Source organism: Oncorhynchus mykiss, chromosome 10 (assembly GCF_013265735.2).
Source record: "Oncorhynchus mykiss isolate Arlee chromosome 10, USDA_OmykA_1.1, whole genome shotgun sequence".
Classification (NCBI taxonomy): domain Eukaryota; kingdom Metazoa; phylum Chordata; class Actinopteri; order Salmoniformes; family Salmonidae; genus Oncorhynchus; species Oncorhynchus mykiss.
The window spans coordinates 38,892,885-38,909,080 of NC_048574.1; the positions used below are offsets into that span (position 1 = coordinate 38,892,885).

The 16,196-nt window shown below is 39.6% G+C and overlaps 2 protein-coding genes across 3 annotated transcripts; both read left to right on the forward strand.

Moving 5' to 3' along the window:
* The first annotated feature begins 86 nt into the window (after positions 1–86).
* On the forward strand, positions 87–5,334 carry LOC110533847 (protein Wnt-11). The gene is made up of 5 exons (XM_036990222.1): positions 87–2,343; positions 3,203–3,438; positions 3,543–3,820; positions 4,029–4,321; positions 4,480–5,334. The coding sequence occupies exons 1-5, from the start codon at positions 2,270–2,272 to the stop codon at positions 4,652–4,654; spliced, it is 1,056 nt and encodes a 351-aa protein (XP_036846117.1). The 5' UTR covers positions 87–2,269; the 3' UTR covers positions 4,655–5,334.
* A 4,464-nt stretch (positions 5,335–9,798) lies between these two features.
* Positions 9,799–15,888, forward strand: LOC110533848 (immunoglobulin-binding protein 1). 2 transcript variants are annotated; one of them, XM_036990223.1, is made up of 7 exons: positions 9,799–10,053; positions 10,490–10,792; positions 11,039–11,234; positions 11,332–11,408; positions 13,316–13,425; positions 13,572–13,726; positions 15,165–15,888. In XM_036990223.1, exons 1-6 carry the CDS (start codon positions 9,842–9,844, stop codon positions 13,718–13,720), a joined length of 1,047 nt encoding a protein of 348 aa, XP_036846118.1. In that variant the 5' UTR covers positions 9,799–9,841; the 3' UTR covers positions 13,721–13,726; positions 15,165–15,888. The 2 variants fall into 2 exon arrangements, with proteins under 2 accessions (XP_036846118.1, XP_021474066.2); XM_021618391.2 differs by having other exon boundaries at positions 13,572–15,888.
* The last annotated feature ends 308 nt before the right edge of the window (positions 15,889–16,196 follow it).

Here is a 16,196-nt window from a genome sequence, read left to right on the forward strand (position 1 = left end):
GCAACATGGGAACAAGCAATCAGCCAAAGAATAATCGTACAACCTTAAGCATAAAGAAAAGCATTGACCTGATAAAACAAAAACAGAGGACATGCTGAAGCTACAATATGAGCCTCAAAGATGGAGGTGATGTGTTTCTGATAGACTGAGCTTGATGAGACAGACAACCCTTAGCACACAGTGGCAGAAATGTGCTGCTGTTCAGGGGCCTTGCTGATGTTAGAAAATCAGTAATCTCACCACGGGGTTACAGAGCATTTCTTGTTTTGGCTGTGAACAGAAATGATGGTTCTGCCAAAAGGTGCTAGGATAGGCTACTGAGGAAGAAATGGTATACAGTATATCACAGTACAAATATGAACATATTACATGCACAATACTGAATCCCCATCCTTTACTGATTATTTGTGAATAGAGTAATACAAATGTAGAAGCAATGATAGTGAAATTAGGAGTGGCAATACCACTGAACCCCTAGTTCCTTTAAACAGTTTTAAAAAAACATGACCTCTACATGTTTCCATTGACAGTATTCTGGCAAAGCCTTATCATAAGACTACATATAAGAGAAAAGTCATCCTATCTCACCAAGGGAATATAATAGGGGTTAGATAAACACCATTTTGAATGATCTTCTCGCTAAGGCACACTGATATCCCCTGGAAACGCTCTTTCAACCACTAATCATCTGCTCATACCACATGCAGATAATCAACCGTTTATACTCTCTTATTTGACCATGCTAGTGAAATCCCTGTTAATCATTCCCTGTTTTTTTTATAATAAGGATTAGTGGGTAGCCTTTATTATAAATCAATTTTTATTTTACCTTTATTTAACTAGGTAAATCAGTTACGAGCAAATTCTTATTTACAATGACGGCCTAAGAACAGTGGGTTATGCCTTGTTCAGGGGCAGAACGACAGATGTTTACCTTGTCAGCTCAGGGAGGCTATAGTCTGATTCTATCAAGGAGACTAATGTGTATAGCACATATAAACACACACTTGAAAACGGATAGCATCGAAGTATCAGACTGTGAGAATGGTTAAATACTTCTGTCCTGTATTGGTTGTAAGAATAATTTAGTTCCTCGATAATGGCCCATGTTAATTGGATTAGTTGAGCTAATTGTTTAGCGCGTCAATCCGTCAATCGTTGCCGATCAGTCGTTAATATATACAAACCAAGGGTGTATCAATCGTTTTGTTTGTCCACTAATCTAACGTAGACCAAACATAACTGGTTTCGAGACATTACCTACATCTAATCTGCCTGTTTAATTTATTGAGGAACATTTAGGTCAATGCATAGCATAGGACATGCAAAATGAAAACTCGTCGGGGATTTGAACTCGGGACCTCACGCACTCAACACGATAAGCATAACCTTAGACTACCGCGATATTAAAAGTTGTAAAGAAGCAAACCTGTAGTCCAATTTAAAATCATAGTTATAACGTTGTAATGTCACTTTGACGCGCGCGTAATCTGGACATCAATCACGGATTTGCGTATTTTCAGCGATTTAGGGAGGTCTAATTATCAAGGGTATTCTCATAGTTCATGGGCTGTTTACAAAATAGGCTTTCAGATATCATATAAACACAGAGATCCAACATGCATTTTATATTATTGTAAAATTGTTGAGAATATTATACTGGCAAATGTTATGTTGTCAAATTGTCACACAGATTAGATTAGAATGTTGCAGATGTGTTTTCAAAGGAAATCTTCCAAATACTTTAGGCCAGTGCTAGTTAATAGAAGTGTTGCATGTTAATGAATGGCTTTATCCCGCATTAGCCTACATGTCTAACACTTTGTATGGCTGTAGTTTAATCAATCATGATTAATGGCACATAGGTTAACCAGCATTGTAGCAACAACATCATAAATGTAGGGGCCATCTTTTGAAATGCATAGGCTATATATATAGGATAACTGCTAATAGGCATATGTTACAGTTCCATCCCAGTGAATTCACAAAATTAGAATTTGATCCGTGAAGCTGTGTTCATTCCATGGTTCATTCACAAATCGCCAATTTAATGGGGCGTGGCTATCGTAGCGGCGACATAAGAAGACTCCCTGGAGCTGAGGTCACACCACCAGTGGCTTGTATCTCATAGTAGGGCCATACCTACAGACTCATAGGCTAAATAAAACAATACTATCACTGGATAATCACATCGGACTACTAAAGGAGTCGTTTGGAGCTTGTTTTTATTGTTTTACATTTTAGGCAGATTTGTAAACATTTGTTTACAATGAAATTCCACATGGATTTATTTCTATTGACATTTATTGTGAACGCGAACTGCTCTGCTGCTATATATTGGCTGTAAGTATTCCGTTTGTATGTAGCTATAGGTCAAATCAAATCAAAGTGTATTGGTCGTGTAGACAGATTTGCAGGTGTTATAGCAGGTGCAAAAACATGTGCAGGAGAATGTCTAGAAAATACAATACAAATACATAAATGGCCTAATAAAAAAACGAAAGAAAGCAAGAAATGTCAGAACGAGTCCAATTAACAATCCAGAGTAGATATATTAGAGTGAGCAGTGTCAGAATCAAGAATAGGACTATAGCCTAAATATAAATACGTGGTGTGGATAGACAGTATATCATTTGGAAAATAAAATTATATGTACAGTAGTAGGTATATTATGATGAGAATACAGAATATAGCCTACAGTGAGTAAACAACAGTATATAAACAGTATATGAAGTGGCCAGTGTTCAATGTCGGGCTATCTATTCAGAGCAGAGGCCTATGCTACTCTGCTACCTTGTTTACATACTGTTTTACCCACTTCTCATGTATTATGTATATACTGTATTCTAGTCAAGGCTCATCCTATATAACTACTGCAGTACACACCATTTATATTTATATACTGTCCATAATGTCCAATGCTCGTTCTAATGTTTCTATATTTCTTAATTATTTTTTATTTTATTTTGAGGGGGATTTGTGTGTATTGTGTTGTATTTTTAGGTATTACTGCACTGTTGGAGCTAGAAACATACGCATCTCGCTACACCCGCAATAACATCTGCAAAATATGTGTAGCCTACGCTACCAATAAAATTGTATTCGATTTATTGAAAAAAAATCATGACTGTATTCATGTATTTGTTCAGTTGATACACCTATATGACATATCAAATAGCTGATGAGTTGTGTATCTTTTCAGTGGACTTACTGTAAATGGGAGTTCTTTAGGCTGGAATCAAACTAATCATTGCAAGCTGCTAGACGCGTTGGCCCATGAGCAATTGCAACTTTGTCGGCGAAATATCGAGTTGATGCACAGTATTGTCCACGCCGCCAAGATGACCAAAAATACATGTCAGAACACCTTCGGTGACATGCGGTGGAACTGTTCCTCTGTTGAAAAAGCCCCTCGTTTTACACCAGATTTAGCAAAGGGTAAGCTAAAGAACCTTTGGAAATGTAGGCCTTATATATTGTGTCCAATTAAATTATGTGATTTGGGATTTTCTGTGATTTGCATTAATTTAACTGTATTGCAGGCACCAGGGAGTCTGCGTTTGTGTTCTCACTAGCTGCTGCCGTAGTGAGTCACTCCATCGCCAGAGCCTGCTCTTCTGGAGAGCTCCCCAGCTGCTCGTGCGCCCCAGCCCCTGCTGAACAGGCCGGGCCCGATTTCAAATGGGGAGGATGTGGTGATAACCTGCACTATGGTCTCCAAATGGGATCTGCTTTTTCTGATGCACCGATGAGAAACAGCAGATCTGGCTCTCAGCCGTTCAGACTGATGAACTTGCACAATAATGCAGTTGGAAGACAGGTAATGGTTGAATTTTATTTTCACGATGACATGAACAGTTGCATGCACGTGCATAATTACTCACAAGTTATTGTGCCATTGTTTTTCATGGAACTCCTGTTTGGCTAACAGTTTTAAAAAACCATGATAAACAACATATTATATTCTATAATTAATATTTGCAAAACGTGGCAACACATTTTAATATTATTTTTTGCTCTACTTTCAGGCACTTATTGATGCCCAGGAGACCAATTGCAAATGCCATGGGGTATCTGGGTCCTGCTCTGTCAAAACATGTTGGAAGGGCCTCCATGATATTAATCACATTGCCATGGATCTCAAATCCAAGTACCTGTCTGCCACCAAGGTGATCCATCGTCATGTTGGGACAAGGAAGCAGTTGGTCCCCAGAGAGTTGGATTTTCGACCAGTGAGAGAGAGTGATTTGGTCTACCTGATCAGCTCTTCGGATTACTGCACATACAATGAGAAGCATGGCTCACTCGGCACACAGAACAGGTATGACTTTGTTTCTCTCAATGTAACAGTGGAAATTGTAATTTTTACTGTACCTTTGACACTTTGAAAGGTCGAACTTAAGTTGATTCTCTACCCCATTCATAGTTTTGAGTTATATAGTGAGGTTAATTGATTGGAACATCATTTTTTGTCTCCAGACAGTGCAATAAGACATCCAACGACAGTGGGAGTTGCGATATAATGTGCTGTGGTCGCGGCTACAATGCCTTCACTGAGAGAATTGTGGAGAGATGCCAGTGCAAGTATCACTGGTGCTGCTATGTCACCTGCAAGAGGTGTGAAAGGACAGTGGAGAGATATGTATGCAAATAAACTTTGCATAGAGACACTTGAGTAAACATGAAGCACTATTTTAACCACCATATCTTGTCAAGTTGTGCTGGCCCAGGTCACCTGACCTAACTCCCCGTGTAGTAGTACGTAGTCTGCAGGCTACAGTACAATAAAAAACAAGAGGAACAACTCACATACAATACCAAAGATAAACAGATGGATCTGGACTCATCTGTTACCTGTTTTAAAGAGACTGGAGGAGGGGCACTACTGTGAAAAATATTGTGTTACTTGAAGAGAAAATGTGATTGATTGGGAGCTGTTAGCTATTCATGCTTGATTAGTAACATGTTCCTCAATAGAAGATTAGTTGAATTGATTACAAAGGAGGTACCCTAAATGGAAACCTTCCAGTCAGCTTTAAGTTGTTCAACTGACACTGAAAAGCTTTTAACAATTTACATCTTACTCATTAACTAAATTGCCAAATGAGAGGCAGAATAGCTGATTGATCTAATTTGAATGTCCATTTTAGTCAAAAGGGGCTAATGCCATATACTCCTCAGTTTAGGTACATTCTGATCATAGGCATACAGAATACATTTTAGCTGTATTTTTTGTTTTTATTAATACATTAGGCATGTTGATGTACATAAGTGCAATTTTATATTTATTTCTATTAAAAAAACTACACAAAAATGTTACATGTGTCTTGTTAAGTTTTAACCATCTGTGTATGAGACTGCCAATGGCAGGTGTTGCTAAACTTGTAAGCCTAATTTGCCTTTGGCAAACCAAATAGTAATAGTAGTATTTATGCAGCAGAGGCTGTAGTAACATGACACAATAGCAAATCCACACTTTCATTCTTTCTACCGAATGTTAGGCTCATGCTGTTTATACCATCCACAGTGGCTAAAAGGTCGATAGTGGTACTTCAATCTCAGGGAAAGATTTAAGGCAAGTGCCACAGCTGCCTCATCATTATTTATTTTAAAGATTGATTACTATTATAAACAAGAAGATTACATGGATACTGTCAAACAAAATTATATGGAATTGGTCAGTGGTCGAAGGTTATCTTTCTGTGTTGGAGTATTTCATATATGATTGATGGTTGCAGCACATAGGTCCTATTTGGTGGAAATGTGTGGACAAGTATTTACAATAGGGCTGTTGTTAGTCTTTCACATGTTTTGAAACCCTCCCATGCAGCCATGGAGACTATTTACAAAATAAACAGGTGTTTAAATTCTTGCTGCGTCCAAAATTAGCTCATGTTTCCTTTTAGCCTGCCGTGTTGAGGAGCTAACTACAGAAAAAAAAACTCAACAGTGTGCAATCATTGATTAAAATTGAATAGAATTGTATAGACTGCAGTACGGTGGAAAGGGTAGACTTACTGCCTAATTAGCTCTGCCTACACTATGGGGAGGGGGATGCATTGAGAGGGATATGTTGCACATTTGCTGCAATGAACTTCACTAGGCACTATTCCATTATACTGTTTCAAATGACTTACTAGTTTTTCATTGACTGGTTAAAAAAAAAAATCACAATTCATCTTCATGGGACTTCCAGAGGACCACTGTCCCAGAGTAAAACATAGGCCAGGGAACCAGTAGATTAATTGCACTTGTAGAGCCTTGTTTATAGTGAGCCTCTTATTTCCTCCCAGATGATAGAAATGGAAAAAACTTTTGATGTTTGTTTGAAAAGTGGGGTAGATCAAATAAAATTGTATTTGTCACATGCCTCTACAAGTGTAGACCTTACCGTGAAATGCTTACTTTATAAGCCCTTAACCAACAATGCAGTTCAAAAAATAGACTTTAAGAAAATATTGACTAAATAAACTAAAGTAAAAAATAAAATAAAAAGTAGCAGAATAAAATAACAATAACGAGGCTATATACAGGGGGTACCGGTAACGAGTCAATGTGCAGGGTAGTCGAGGTAATTTGTACATATAGGTAGGGTAAAGTGACTATGCATACAATAGATAATAAATAGCGAGTAGAATCAATGTAAAAACAGAGGGGTGGGGTCAAAGTAAATTGTCCGGGTGGCCATTTGATTAATTGTTCAGTCGTCTTATGACTTGGGGGTAGAAGCTGTTAAGGAGCCTTTTGGACCTAGACTTGGGCTCCAGTACCGCTTGCCATGCAGGAATGAAGAGACAGCCTATAGGGAGGTCAGAGACCTGGCAGTGTGGTGCCAGGACAACAACCTCTCCCTCAACGTGAGCAAGACAAAGGAGCTGATCGTGGACTACAGGAAAAGGAGGGCCGAACACACCCCCATTCACATCGATGGGGCTGTAGTGGAGCAGGTCGAGAGTTTCAAGTTCCTTGGTATCCACATCATCAACGAACTGTCATGGTCCAACTGCTTGGCATCCGACCATAAGGTGCTATCGAAGCTTTCTGGATGGCAGAAAGCTTCTATAGCGCCTTATGGTCGGATGCCGAGCAGTTGCCATACCAGGCGGTGATGCAACCGGTCAGGATGCTCTCGAATGTGCAGCTGTATAACTTTTGAGGATCTGGGGACCCATGACAAACCTTTTCAGTCTCTTGAGGGGGAAAAGGTGTTGTCGTGCCCTCTTCGCGACTGTCTTGGTGTGTTTGGTTGGTGATGTGTCTCTTCATTGTCTGTGATCAGGCCTACCACAGTTGTGTCGTCAGAAAACGTAATGATGGTGTTGGAGTCATGCTTGGCAATGCAGTCTTGGGTGAACAGGGAGTACAGGATGGGACTTAGCATGCACCCCTGAGGGGCCTCCATGTTGAGGATCAGCAAGGTAGATGTGTTGTTGCCTACCCTTACCACCTGGGGGCGGCCCGTCAGGAAGTCCAGGATCCAGTTGTAGAGGGAGGTGTTTAGTCCCGAGTCCTCAGCTTAGTGATGAGCTTTGTGGGCGCTATGGTGTTGAACGCTGAGCTGTATTCAATGAACAACATTCTCACATAGGTGTTCCTTTTGTCCAAGCGGGAAAGGACAGTGTGGAGTGCGATTGAGATCACGTCATCTGTGGATCTGTTGGGGCGGTATGTGATTTGGAGTAGGTCTAGGGTTTCCAGGATGATGTGAGCCAGCCTTTCAAAGCACTTCATGGCTACAGATGTGAGTGCTACGGGGTGGTAGTCATTTAGGCTTTCTTGGGCACAGGGACTATGGTGGTCTGCTTGAAACATGTAGGTATTACAGACTCGGTCAGGGAGAGGTTGAAAATGTCAGTGAAGACACTTGCCAGTTGGTCTGCGCACGCTCTGAGTACACATCCTGGTAATCCGTCTGGCCCCTAACAATAGCCAACACTTACATTTTATTTATTTACCTTTATTTAACTAGGCAAGTCAGTTAAGAACAAATTCTTATTTTCAGTGGGTTAACTGCCTGTTCAGAACATCAGATTTGTACCTAGTCAGCTCAGGGATTTGAACTTGCAACCTTCCGGTTACTAGTCCAACGCTCTAACCACTAGGCTACCCTGCCACCCCAAATGTAGTCTATCTATTATTCCCCAATTAAGTCAAAATTGCCTGACGATAGGCAGATAGGTACAGAGTTTGAAAAGGCAGACTGTTTTTGAAGTGGATTATGTCTAAGCATCTTGTGGTATTTATAGGTCTGGTGCTTATTATTATATCCAATCAGGTTGTGTGTTCAATGTATTGTAAGTTAAATCAACTTTGAATGCATGATCAATACATTCATTCACGGTTTCATAATTTTTATACAGCATAGTGCATTCGGAAAGTATTCAGACCACTTGACTTTTTCCACATTTTGTTACGTTACAGCCTTATTCTAAAATGTATTAAATAAATGTTTTTCCTCGTAAATCTACACGCCATAGCGCATAATGTCAAAGCAAAAGCAGTTTTTCAGAAAATTTTGCAAAGATATATAAAAAACAGAAATACCTTATTTACATAAGTATTCAGACCCTTTGCTATGAGCCTCGAAATTGTGCTCAGGGGCATCCTGTTTCCATTGTTCATCTTTGATATGTTTCTACAACTTGATTAGAGTCCACCTGTGGTAAATTACATTGATTGACCATGATTTGGGAAAGCACACACTTGTCTATATAAGGTCCCTTCTTTTTTTCTGAGTTACCAGTTGTCTTGAAAGCACCATAAATCCAGAGAATGCCAGACTTTGATGACAAAGTTTGATGACAAAATTTGCCCACGAGAAGGACTACTGAGCTACCTTCATGTTCAAGTGAGCAGAGCACAACGGAGAGTCCAAAAATGTCTTGTATGTTGCTGCATAAATTATGTATTATGCTAGAGAGACGTATACTGTAGCGAAGAAAGTAATACTAAGTGTATATTGTGTAGTAAGCTGTTAGTAGCCCATGTGCCTCACCCAAATAATTTGGTCCCTTTCCTCCTCATAACTTAGCCTACTGTTCTGACTTGGTGGTGCACATGTAGCCTATAGCTTGCTTTAGAGAAATGTCATTATCAAATATTGTAAGCGCTTTCATTGTCTAATTATATGGCACCTTTATTTATCCTATGGTTCTGACTTGGTGTACAGGGAGAATACTGTAAGAATGGGCCATGTTCTTAATTCTGTCATTTTACATTTTAAAAAGTGCTGAAGAAATAGTTTTATTGACTACATCTGTCTTAGCTCGCTCATTAATGTCTTAATCGAAATTATTGATTGCCTCTTATCCGTTCATCATTCCCTTATGCCATAGTTTGTACATCTCAATCGTCAGTAGGAACAACATTTGTTCAAGCAAGTCAGCTATGTTTTTTAAATAGGCAGTAAATGAGGCAGAATTAACTTTTTGGCTGCCAGACAATTAAGGCTCCGTTTATAGCCAGGTGTAGCGGTGGTAAGGATTCACTCCATGGTGCTGAAAAGAAAACTCTGCTGTTGGGACAGATTAATTTAGGCCCTAACAGTATGTGGGCACCGGTTGTCACCATTATAGTCCAATTCGTGTATTGTGTAATGTTGTGTTATGTAGTGGCTTTGCTACATGCTAAAATCGCCACTGCACGTGTGGCCTTAGAAATACGGACCAAAAACGAATTATGTCCATTAGAGGACACACATGCATTGCTGGGTCTCAGGAGGACGTTTGTCAAAACAGCCATTGAAAACACAGCAAACTTCTATACGCTCATAAATAAAGTGAGCGTAGAATAAATACGGAAGCCGATAGTGGTCATTACATCCAAAACGTTGTAAAAAAAAATGGCAGCCGTAGAAAGCACTAGCATGTCATTAATGCAGTCAGAAGAACCGCTTAAACTATCTGATTTATTAGATCGAGGATGGAAACTATATGAGGAGGTGGACACCACAAATGATCCCATCGCAGCCACCCATATCCAGGTCAAAATCAAGCGTGGGATAACGCAACTTGAAGTGGCAACGCGAATGGTGGCCCAACTCGACTTGTTCAGGTGACGTTACTAACGTCGTTAGCGCTACCTAGCAGCTACCAAACTACACAGACTGCTTCTCTAGCAATGACGAGTAGCCAGATTCGCAGGTATCAAATTGTAAAGACAGCTAGATAACAAACAGATTACATCGTAAAGTTGTTTGACCGTTTAGCTAGCTAGCTAGCTACTTTACTAGGCTGTCGTAAACAAGCTAACAACCTAGCTCCAGTAGCAAGCTAACCTAAGGTAAGGCCATGCAATGAAGGTGATGCTGCATGTCCAGTGCGTTCAAATGTGTGTATCAGGAAAGTGTCCGTACTCATTCTGGAAACCAATTTTAAGGTGGAACGTCAGTTGAAGGCTCAACAGTTCGCAATGTTTCTCCACATCATAAGCTAGTTCTAATGAATAGTTATGATCATCAAGGTTAATCTTGTTTATGTTTGTTTTTCAGCCGAAATGAGGATTTGGAGGAGGTAGCAACCACAGATCTGAAGTATCTTATGTTGCCTGCCTTCCTGGGGGCTCTAACTTTGAAGCAAGTGAACCTGGCAAAACGACTAGACCACGTTCAGATAGCTAGATGTTACTTTTTGGACTTCTTGAAAAGATGTAAGGAGTATAACATATCAAAGTTTGAACTACCCAAAACCATTGAAAACTCCTCTGACATACCAGAAGAAGAATCTGCAAATGGGCCCCCCAAACCTCCAGACTTAATTGCGATGGCAACAGTTAGAGCGGCAAAGATAGAAAGGTATATTAAACATCTACATTTCAATTACAATTTTAACAATTAGAACAATCATTGTTTTGATTGAGCACTGCACAAGTCAAATGTAGGCCAACTGACCTATGCTTGAAGGTCTAGTACCTGTCACGCACCTCTTAAAATATGTTATGTCCCTCACCTATTTAACAAATGAAAGATCTGACTTATTCATTTCATAATGGCAAGTAATCTGCACGCAAATTGTTCTAACTTATTTATTATACTTTGCAGATACAAACATAGGAAGGACACAGAGGCCAAGCTATCAGAGATCAAGGCAGCAGTGGACAGTGGGCAGGCAGATGACGAGATAGTCCGGAACTTTTACCTCCTCAATGTGAGGAAATGGATTGCTGTATCCCTGGAGGAGATAGAGAGCATTGACCAGGAAATTGAGATTTTGACCAGGATGGATGTTCTAAAACAGGTACCTGGACTTGAAGATGTAACTAATGCCATTCATTCACCAATGTCTCATTGAAAGAGTATGGTTTTCTTATGCGCTGTATCTTTTCCATGTGCAGAGTTCAGCAGAGCCATTACACTCTAAAAGGCCTCCCATGAAACCCTTCATTCTCACCAGAGATGCTGTTCAGGCCCGGTAGGCACCTGCTCAAACTTATCATTTATTTTCTCCTTCTGCTAATTGCCGTTTTCCTGCTCACAAAATACGTACTCTGTCCAACCTCCCTTGTCAACAGGACATAGCTACTTGCTTAAAATATCACATGAAGTAAATAGTTGATTAATGTGTAATTAAAGGGATACCTAGTTTATTTAACACTTTAGACCTCATTGAATGTGTGTACATACATGCATACATACCAGTCAAAAGTTTGGGCACCTACTCATTCAAGGGCTTTTCTTTATTTGTACTGTTTTCTACATTGTAGAATAATAGTGAAGACATCAAAACTATGAAATAACACATATGGAATCATGTAGTAACCAAAACTCCATATCTCAGACTGGTTATTTCATGAAGCTCCCAGTTAAGGATTTGTGAGGCGTTTGTTTCCCAAACCAGACACTTTTATGTACTTGTCCTCTTGCTCAGTTGTGCACCGGGGTCTCCTACTCTTTCTATTCTGGTTAGGGCCAGTTTGCGCTGTTCTGTGAAGGGAGTAGTACACAGCGGTGTATGAGATATTCAGTTTCTTAGCAATTTCGCACATGGAATAGCCATCCTTTCTCAGAACAAGAATCGACTGATGAGTTTCAGAAGAAAGTGCTTTATTTCTGGCCATTTTGAGTCTGTAATCGAATCCACAAACACTGATGCTCCAGATACTCAACTAGTCTAAAGAAGTCCAGTTTTATTGCTGCTTTAATCAGCATGACAGTTTTCAGCTGTGCTAACATAATTGCAAAAGTGTTTTCTAATGATTAATTATCCCTTTAAAAGGATAAACTTGGATTTGCTTACACAACATGCCATTGGAACACAGGAGTGATGGTTTCTGATAATGGTCCTCTGTACGCCTATGTAGATATTCCAAACAAAATCAGCTGTTTCCAGCCACAATAGTCATTTACAACATTAACAATGTCTACATTGTATTTTGGCTCAATTTGATGTTATTTTAATGGACAAAAAAAAAAGTTTTTTATCAAAAACAATCATTTCTAAGTGACTAAGTGAAGAGCACTTTTTGCCAGTCCTGTCTGATCCAGCGACGGTGGGATTGTGCCCATAGGCGACGTTGTTGCCTGTGATGTCTGGTGAGGACCTGCCTTACAACAGGCCTTACAAGCCCTCAGTCCAGCCTCTCTCTATTGCGGACAGTTTGAGCACTGATGGGGAGGGATTGTGCGTTCCTGGTGTAACTCGACCAGTTGTTGCCATCCTGGACCTGTCCCGTAGGTGTGATGTTCGGTGTTACACGTGGTCTGCCACTACGAGGACAATCAGCTGTCCGTCCTGTCTCCCTGTAGCGTTGTCTTAGGTGTCTCACTGTACGAACATTGTCATTTATTTCCCTGGCCACATCTGCATGCCTCCTTGCAGCATGCCTAAGGCACGTTCACGCAGATGAGCAGGCACCCTGGGCATCTGTCCTTTTGGTGTTTTTCAGAGTCAGTAGAAAGGCCTCTTTAGTGTCCTAAGTTTTCATAACTGTAACCTTAATTGCCTACCGTCTGTAAGCTGTTAGTGTCTTAACGACCGTTCCACACGTTCATTGTTTATGGTTTATTAAACAAGTATGGGAAATAGTGTTTAAACCCTTTACTATGAAGATCTGTGAAGTTATTTGGATTTTTACGAGTTATCTTTGAAAGACATGGTCCTGAAAAGGGGACTTTTCTTTTTTTGTGTGTGTGTGTGTGTGTGTCTGACCATTGCCACTATATGGCTCATGCACACAACTAAGCCAGCCAAAGAAATCTCAGGATCTTTAACCAAAACAACTGTCTGGATGATGCTTCAACTTGAAAAGTAAGTGGAAAATTAGGTCTAACATGCTGAAAAACAAAATATCCCTTTTAATGTGTAATTTTTCATCTCAGAGTATTTGGGGCAGGCTACCCCAGCCTACCTACTATGTCAGTGGATGACTGGTATGAACAGCACAGGAAGAAAAATGCCTTGCCAGACCAGGGGATCCCACGCAGCGCTGGTAGGGTTAGGAGATGTTTATAATAGTGTTCTATTTACAGTTAACTGTACATCAATTGTTTTCAGGAAAACTCAAATAAATGTTCATCAACCATGTTTTATATACACCCTGTCTCATTCACCAAATACAATTTGTCTCCCTTTCAGAGGACTTTGATGCAGAAGAGCGAGAACAAGAAGAGAAAGAGAAGCGGGTTGAAAACGACGATGAGGAGGCCTTGCAGAAAGCTAGAGACTGGGACAACTGGAAGGATACGCATCGGAGAGGCTATGGGAACCGTAAAAACATGGGCTAACAGCCATCAAACAAAGCAACAGTGCCATGCCTGGTCTGCAGTGTTCATCTACTCTCTGTCCCTCTGTAATAAACAAAAACGTTGCTGGTGTCTATGGTCTTTAAGAAAAGGGAGTTTTATACAATCCCAGACAGAAACTGTTTGTCTGTTTATGGTCACTTTTTATTCTGATGCTGCAAATCACGGCTTTAATTGTGGCCGTATCAGAGGAAAATGATTTATTGGCAGCCATTAATATTATCTGCAGGTTCCATACGAATACACAACCAAGTATTTCCACCAAGGAAATACCGTCGTCTGTCGAGATGGTGCAGTGCTATGCTTGAGAAGATTAGTAAAGTTAATTTGATGATCAATTGATTAACAGCTGTTCCCAAGCGGATTCATATTTCCTGAGAGTATCCAACAGTACTTAGACTTTTGTGAAGAACTCTACAGAGGTGGTAACAATCTATAGTTCCAAAAAACTGCTATTGTATATTGTCATCCACACTTAATGTGTTTAGTGATGGAAAAGGTAGCTTGTGTGCTTATACAGTCTCCTAAAAGGTGGCTCTATAATCCAGCATTTTGGTTTTGAGAAGAAAAAAATTTCAGATCAGGTGACAGTACAGAATGTCACCTTTTGTTTTGAGGGTGTTTTAATAGCTGTTTTACCGTTTAGAAATTAATTTGAAGTCCTAAGTATTTTTTGACAGATTCACTTAGTGTATTCAAAAGTTGAGTATTTGGACCCATTTTTACATTTACATTTTAGTCATTTAGCAGACACATTTATCCGGCGCGACTTGCATTCAACAACGTATCGCAGACAAAGTAAGTACATTTTTGTCAAAGTGTTATGCAGTTTGTTTTGGTTGTGCTGCAGCTTTTGTTTTGCCCAATAATAACTGAATGGTGACTGGTTTAATTTTCTTTCTAGGTTTACAGATAATGTTTCTGAACATTTCTAAATTAATCCTGATAATGCCATGACTAAGAAAAATCATGAATAAGTGAGATGCTGAGCAGAGGCTACAACAAAATATGCTAACCTCTCACCATTACCAGTAACGGGAGGTTAGCATTTGGGGCGGGGGGGGGGGGTATGATCTTTGTAACCTCACTCATCATTATTCGTGATTCATTCATGATTATCCATAATGTCGAAGTATTCAGAAAGATCTATTCTTACAATAAAAATAAAAGTGACTCCAAAATGCCACAACTCGGTCCCGGTCCCTGAATTCACCATTCTGTTCCTATTGGGCAAAGCAGCCCAAGTTTTTTGTAGCTTGATGTAGCCATTGTGTGTGAGGAATATGGGACCAAATACTAAACTTTTGACTACTTTAATACACTATAAGTGAATTTGTCCAAATAGTTATGACTTTTTAAAATGGGGGACTAGATACATACATTTTTTAATTGTACCACAGACCCTCGCTGCTGGCATTCTGTACTGTCGCCTAATATGAAACAATCTCAACTAAAATACTGGAGTATAGAGCCACGTTTAAAATGGTTTGCTTCACTGTCAGAATACATATGGAGTATGTACAATATTATTTCCTCTGATTGATGTCCATTGTAACACTGAATAATGGGTTTGTGATGCACTTAATTACAGAGATCCACTCCCTTTTCATCTTGTTTTGCTGAATAGTTTTTTGTTGTTAAATAACTGCCTTGTGACAGCCAATTTGCTCTTTTCTCAAAATGTATGGCTGACTCATTTGATTTCTTTCCCACCTCTTACACATGTACAGTTTGAACAGGCACTGATTTTGACAGACTTGGTGGATTCCTTTGTCAGAGTTGATAATGAGTAGTGGTTGGTCTATTTTTTTCAGAATAGCAGGAATTCTGTGTGCAAAACCTGCATGGTTCCCATTGTAACAAATTATTTGAGTGTTTTGTACTTTTCTCATTGTTTCTTAAAGAAGTTGCTAGTGTAAAAAAAAATATGGATATAGTCCAGAATAAATATGATAAGCTGCTATGGTCAAGCAAAATGTTATTGGCACACTGATATGCACACGCACAAAATGTGCATGAATCAAAATCATATATATTGAACATGACTAATATTGCTCCCATGTAACTTGATATGTGTATTTTGGTGAAAGCATCAATTGTGATCTCAAAATGTATTTCCGTTTCAAAGCCAATTAAATCAATATATTGGACATACTCGCTAAACGTTTCCTTTATTTGCTACCCATTGGACAGCTGTGCTAAAGTGAAATCATCAGTACACCACCTCAATTCTGGGCCACCTAGTTCTAGCTTCATGTCTCTTGATGTACGGTGGGTGATATTTAACCTCAGTCAGTAGCCCGATTTATACCTTGTTCTAACATGCATCCTTTGTCCTGAACTTGTCCACATTCTTATTGTGCCCACATTTCCAGACAGGGGCAGATTATTAAAAGACGCATTATGGTCTGATTGTGATCAGATCTTCCTGACCACCTTCGGAGGTAGACGGGCACAC

What these genes read in the sequence shown, in the direction of transcription:
- LOC110533847 (XM_036990222.1), top strand. Translation starts at nt 2,270, where the DNA reads ATGAAATTCCACATGGATTTATTTCTATTGACATTTATTGTGAACGCG. An exon ending in TACACCAGATTTAGCAAAGG is followed by an intron (nt 3,439 to 3,542) that starts GTAAGCTAAAGA and finishes ACTGTATTGCAG; the next exon opens with GCACCAGGGAGTCTGCGTTT. An exon ending in TCACTCGGCACACAGAACAG is followed by an intron (nt 4,322 to 4,479) that starts GTATGACTTTGT and finishes TTTTGTCTCCAG; the next exon opens with ACAGTGCAATAAGACATCCA.
- LOC110533848 (XM_021618391.2), top strand. Translation starts at nt 9,842, where the DNA reads ATGGCAGCCGTAGAAAGCACTAGCATGTCATTAATGCAGTCAGAAGAA. An exon ending in GCCCAACTCGACTTGTTCAG is followed by an intron (nt 10,054 to 10,489) that starts GTGACGTTACTA and finishes TTTGTTTTTCAG; the next exon opens with CCGAAATGAGGATTTGGAGG. An exon ending in AGAGCGGCAAAGATAGAAAG is followed by an intron (nt 10,793 to 11,038) that starts GTATATTAAACA and finishes TATACTTTGCAG; the next exon opens with ATACAAACATAGGAAGGACA.